The following is a 6,455-nucleotide window of genomic DNA, read 5'->3' as shown; positions in this document are numbered from 1 at the left end:
GTTACATGGCACTATCCTAGACCATGTAGGCTGCAAAGAATATATAATTTGGCTTTAAGCACTTTGATGTTCAGAGTGTCAAAGAACATCACTTGTAATTTAATGGTGAGGTTGATACCATAATTTAATGGAGAGTAGATTTCTAGGCATATAACATGGCTTAAGTCTTGAGTATTTCTCTGAAATTGCATGACGTCTTTTCTGCAACCAGCAAGAGGGAGACTCTATAGTTCCATGTCTTCACAGCCATCCATTATGAAATCTTCCTGGCATGAACAAGACGAACACACAGTCTCCTCATCGCCACTTTCATCTCTTTGTTCCTGAATGTATAGATGACTGGATTCAGAAAAGGAGTGATAAATGCATCAAAAATAGCAAGATATTTATCCAGGTGTGATGCGGGAGAAGGCCATGTGTAGAAAAACATCAGAGGCCCGAAGAACAAAACCACCACAGTGATATGAGCTGACAAAGTGGAGAGAGCCTTGGAAGATCCACCAGAAGAATGTTTCCAAACAGTGAACAGAATGAAGATGTATGAAATGACCAGCAAGGCAAAGGATCCCACAGAAATGAGCCCACTATTGACAGTGACCATGAACTCCAGTTCTTGGGTGTTTGTGCAGGCAAGTCTGAGGAGCCGAGGAAGGTCACAGTAAAAACTGTCCAATACATTAGGGCCACAAAAAGGCAAATCTACCACAAAAACTAATTGAACTAAGGAATGGATAAGGCCAATGATCCAGGAAGTGACTAAAAAGTATAGACAAATTCTTGGACTCATGATGGTCACATAGTGGAGAGGTTTACATATGGCCACATATCTGTCAAAGGCCATGGCAATGAGTAGCACCATCTGAGTGCCCCCAACAGCATGACTGCAGAATATCTGGGTAATACAGCCACAAAAGGAGATTGCTTTGTGCTTCTTGAAAATATCATAAATCATTTTAGGGGCTATGATTGAGCAAAACAACATATCAATGACTGAGAGGTTGGTCAGGAGGAAATACATGGGGGAGTGTAGATGAGCATCCAGGGTTACAGTGAACACAATGACAAGGTTTCCCATTATGCTTTCAAAGTAGAACAAAAAGGAGAGGACAAAAAGGAGAAGCTGGATCTCCCATGTGTTGATGAGTCCCAGGAACACAAACTCTGATACTATGGAGTGACTCCTTCTATTCATTGTCTCAAACACCAGAACCAGTTTTCATGTTATCTAAAGGACAAAGAAAATGGATGAGTTGCCTAGACAAGCATTAGTGTTCAAGAAAGAAAGCCCCCAGTTCATGAAAACAATTATCATATTAACATCTCATACAGCCAAATAATCTTCATCACATGCATATCTAACTTCTACTTAAAGGAGTCAGCTGGTTCCCATATGGCACAATGGTTTTCAAAGCTACTACTACTAAATTAATTCTATCTCTGGATCTATTTCCCTCCTGCCTTCTTTTACTATTACACGGATATTTCCTATTTCCTCTTTCCCAGAGTGTTCAACTTCAATAACGTAGAAGATTATCTTCAAACACTTTTGACTGTGACTTCTTATGAATGGATATGATTTCAACCATTCGTTTGAGCCAGCTAACCGTTCCTCATGCACAGCATACGATTTTCAAAGTCTTTGTTCTGTTATTCATATTGCTCAATTAGACTTCAAAATTTTTCTTCCTTTCAATTTTTGAAATTTCTCAAATTCTATTCTCCATTTCACAAAATCCTAAACATCTAAACATCTCAGCTCAAACGCTCCCTCATCAGTGAAATCCTCCAAATCTGCCCATCTCTATACTCCCTCTGCACTGTTAGCATTTATTTCACTCTGCCTCTCATGATGATACAAATTTCCATCTTAATTAAAATGGAGCTACTTGGGTAAAGGAATCATATTCAGTTCATATGAATAACACCCCCTCCATCACTAATGCAACCAGTTGTTTAATGAGTGTTTCACACTTATTGAATGAAGGAAGAAATTCATGAGACTGAAGAATGAATCTGGAGTCAAGAGAGTATATCATAATTCAGTAAGGTTCACATTAACAGTATGTTTTGTGTTGCCAGTCAGGAATTATCAGAGGACCCCAAGTCTGATTCCCACCATTGTTTAACTACACAAAGTTAGATGTGCACAATAAAATTCTGTCATCAAAGGAATATGGAGTACTAATTATTGATTTAAAATAGTCAATAAAAGGCCTTTGATATGTTTCAAAATGGGAAAAGATCATTTATTTGATAAATGATGCTCACTTGCTCACCAAATATCTCAATTTCTACCATAAAATGTGTGATGAACTGAGACAAATAATCTCTTCCTCTAATATACGTATATATTCATATGTACGTATATACACACATTCATTGGATCCTCAAAGATAAGAACTCTGCCACATAAAGGCTGTCTCATTTCTTTTTCAAAATACATTTGGAATGGTTAAAAGAGTGACAGAAATAAAATGCTGGTAAAAAGAGCCAGACTGTGTATGTGTCTGGAAATGAGAAAAGGTGATTATTGAGTTATAAAATTCAGAAAAAGAATGAAAGGACAGTAGTCAGATCCCAGCACGGGGATGTAAAGACAAAATTACAAGTCTTCAAGGATTAAAAATTGCTGGAGATAAATGATCTGAGGTCCACTGTTCAATGTGGGGTTCCTGACTTAGTACAATATCCATGCTTTACGAGTGAAATAATTTATATAGAAAGAGTTATAGGAAGTGACCTGCCTATTTTCACAAAAGTGTTTGGTGGGAGAGTTTGTACTGGGATCAAAAGCCCTTGCTTGAAAGCTCTTTGCATTAAATAGCCTTTGTATTAATTTCCTATTTTCTACTGTAATAACTTATCAGAAATTTAGTGGCTTAAAAAAACACAAATGTATCATCTCACTGTTCTGGAGAAGGCCAAAATGTGTGTTCTGAGCTAAAATCAAAGAATGGGCAGAGCTGCATTCCTTCTGGAGGATCTAGGAGATAATCCATTTCGTTGCCTTTTCCAAGGTTGCCTGCATCCTTAATTCATGACCCCTTCCTCTCTTTTCAAAGTATATCACTCTTAACTCTGATTCTGTCATCACATCTCTCTGACTCTGACCTTCCTGCCTTGCTCTTTTAAGGATACTCATGATTACATTGGGCTCACCCAGATAATCCAGTATAATTTCCCATCTCACAATGTTAATTATGTCTGCAAAGTCTCTTTTGTCATGTAAGGTAACATAGTCAAAGGTCCAGAGATCAAGACATGGACATTTTGGGGGGCCATTATTCTGTATACCACAACTTTCTTACGTGAGAACAAATATTTTAGGAGAAAAAGGAAAATTTTAAAACGGGGCAATGAATCTGACAGAGGACATTTCAGATAGCCTGTTAAGAAGATGGATGAGATATTGAAGGAGGCAGGATAGATAGTGCATCCTGACTTTTTCCATGGCACTACACATAAGTGACTTCTTACTCCAACTACATTGAGGAACAAATCTGAACAACTCATGTCCACTGATAATAGGGAACCTATGATAATCAGCCACCCAATATGTTCTTGGACAAGTAGGTATATAATTGACTCCTGAGTGGTTCTCTGAATGGTTTTTGTTCATTAATTAAATAAATACTCTTGTGTTTCCAGAATACCAGGCAAAATTTCAGGCATAAAAGCATAGACAAGAATTCCTGCTTTGTGGAGTCCATCTTCATGACAGAAAATGCAATTTTGGTCTGTTACATACAGATCTTCTTTGTCCAGAAAAGATAAGAACACTTGAAGAAATACTATAGTCATCAAATTCCTGGGGAGTGTCAAACACTCTGCTTGCTTCTAGCTGAGTTTCCACCTTCATGAAGTCTCGTCTCAGTATTCTGACTTTTTCCTTTATCTGAAATTTTACATCTCTAATTTCTATCACCCTAATTTTTCAGTGGCTGTCTAATAAATATGTATGGGTTTTATTGCCTCAAAATATATTATAAAACACTTGGGGCAGGTTTCATGTATCCTAATTCTTTGTGCTGATTGAAAAGTAGCTAAAAAATGATGCTTAGATTTCTTGGTTTTGCCACTCATTCATTCAACAAATATTTATGCAGCATCTATAAAATGCCTATTACTCTGCTAAGCTTTATAAAGATGAAAAATTAATAGATATCAATTATGTGGAATAAAGTAATGAAATAAGAACTTAAAAATACATAAAATGGAACTCTAAGATTATCAGAACTGTTTTAAGCAAGAGTTGTATAAACCATTTTATGACTGATAACTAAAAATCCATGCCATGAACTATGAACTAACTAATCAAAATTTCTGTAGGAATGAGCAGAGAAATAAGGCAAAAAGACTTCCTTCTGATCACTAAGGGAAAAAGTGCTTCTAGCCAAATGTTTTTTAAGGCTTCTATGAAGTAGGAATAACAATGAGAATACACTAGGAAGTGAAAATACAAGTGATGCTTCCTCCAAATTGAAATTTGAATAGCAAAAAAATCCAAATGAGAATAGCAAAAGAAATGATGGTAAACTTGATAATGAATTTATAAGAAGTAGAGTTACTCAAATCAGAACAGGACTTGTTGGGTCATTCAGAAAAAAAATATACGTGATTCAGCGTAAAGTTTACATAAAGACAGAGTCTAGCCATAGGGAAAGAAGAACATTCTTTTAAAAAATAAGTTAAATATATTATTTAAATCAGAAAGAAAATTGATAGAAAGATGAGTAAAATGAAGGCAAAGCAAATTGGATTATTGAAAGCAGCAGGAGACCAAGCTGGTCAGTTAGATGGAAAATTATGAGAAAGAGAAGAAATGACAGCCTGGGAGTTTGTTCAGATGTGCAGTCTTAAAAGCTCCAGAGCACAAAATGATTTCCTACTAGCACCTGGCATTAGAGTTGCCTTCTTTTAGGCTAACAGACTGCATTCCCTAGTTTTACTTACGTAACGAAGGGAAGGATGCTCCGTTAGCTGTTACAGACAAACAAGTTACCAGATGACTTTCTTAGCTGAGATCTTATGGATGCAAGAAATTAGCATTTTGACGATGATGAAATAAGTGATCCATTTTAAACCTGATTCATTAGCCAAGAAGGATTAGCTTGGATATGTTGCTATAGAAGACAGGTAAACAGCAGATGAGCTCAGCAGGAATGGGGTAGGCTCCAGGAATGAGAGCTAAACCTGAGAAAAGGAGAAATGTCATCAAAGACAAAATGTACTTACTTTACAATCCGTTAAACAGCAAAGAAGACAAAATAATAGAAAGAGCAAATAGCAGCAGATCTAGAAACTTACCCAGCTCCTGTCTTAAGTCTTCAAATTTCTTGACGATCTGTCTAATGGCTCTGAGTCATATTCTCTGAATGGCTTCCAGGGGGAGATGTTAGGTTCTGGGTGCTTGGTCGCTTTGAGACATCCCAGACACTCCACGGAAATGGTGCTGTTCTCCTATGACCATTGCCATTAGAAGATATTCCACTTTGAGTTCTCTACTTCTGGTCTAGCTATTACTCACGTGAATTATAATGACATGAATTAGAGCCATCATTTATTTAGACTACTTAAATGATCTAGATATGTGACAAATTCAGCTTCTGCAGTGTTTGATGCAATCATCATTTAAATGTCTTGATCTATATGGAATTAGAATTGGGCAACCCCTTAGAATAGATTCATGGTAATTTTACCTTTTAAAATTTTGAAAAAAAAGAGAGATACTCATTATCCCTAATAATAAAATCACTCAAGCTGGAAAAGATCTAAAAATATGTTCTGACCTAGTTCTTTTCTTTTCTTTTCCATCCAGGATATGTCAGTTCTTCTACAGTTTACAAAGTTTGAAAATTCATTTTCTTCCTTGGCTTCTTATTTTTTATTAACATAATAGTTCAAAAGTTTTCCTTACAAAAGAAAATCTCTCATCATTTCAATTAAGCTGATGTCCACTTAATTCTTTCTCTGTGAATTGAAAGAAGTTGTCAGCAACTCTCTCAGATAAATGTTTAATATTCTTGAACTTGGTAAAAGCAAATAAAATCACTCATCATCTGTACACTCTATTTTTAATCACCTAAATTCTTTTAGCTTTTCCTCATAGGTCCATCTTGTATCCCTTTATTTTTGTCACTCTGTCTACCAACCCCCTTTCACCATGAAACATCTCACTGTAATGACCTAGAAAAAAACCCTAATAAATGTTTAAAAAACATAGACAAAAACAGGAGGATTGACTGTTGGTTGATAACATTACAGATTCAGTTTCCTATTTTTTTTCTCTTCATTCTTCTATCACCGAATTTTAACTGACACTACATTATTTTAGATTAGGGTGAGTTCCATTCCTAGGTATTTTTCTTCTAAGCAAGTTTTCAATCATCCTTCTCCACCGTGATTCTATGAAATTGGGGTTTTATTTTTTAAAACTTCACTTATTACTGGTACCT

The 6,455-nt window shown here is 35.9% G+C and overlaps 1 protein-coding gene across 1 annotated transcript; it reads right to left on the bottom strand.

Annotated features, from left to right (window-relative positions):
• Positions 1 to 253: 253 nt before the first annotated feature.
• On the bottom strand, positions 254 to 1,201 carry LOC124236069 (olfactory receptor 4F15). The gene has a single exon (XM_046654728.1). It carries the CDS (start codon positions 1,190 to 1,192, stop codon positions 254 to 256), a length of 939 nt encoding a protein of 312 aa, XP_046510684.1. The 5' UTR covers positions 1,193 to 1,201.
• Between the last annotated feature and the right edge of the window lie 5,254 nt (positions 1,202 to 6,455).

The sequence above is a fragment of the Equus quagga genome, chromosome 2 (genome assembly GCF_021613505.1).
Source record: "Equus quagga isolate Etosha38 chromosome 2, UCLA_HA_Equagga_1.0, whole genome shotgun sequence".
Taxonomy (NCBI): domain Eukaryota; kingdom Metazoa; phylum Chordata; class Mammalia; order Perissodactyla; family Equidae; genus Equus; species Equus quagga.
This window is presented reverse-complemented; position numbering and strand designations above follow the sequence as displayed.

What these genes read in the sequence shown, in the direction of transcription:
- LOC124236069 (XM_046654728.1), bottom strand. Translation starts at nt 1,192, where the DNA reads ATGAATAGAAGGAGTCACTCCATAGTATCAGAGTTTGTGTTCCTGGGA.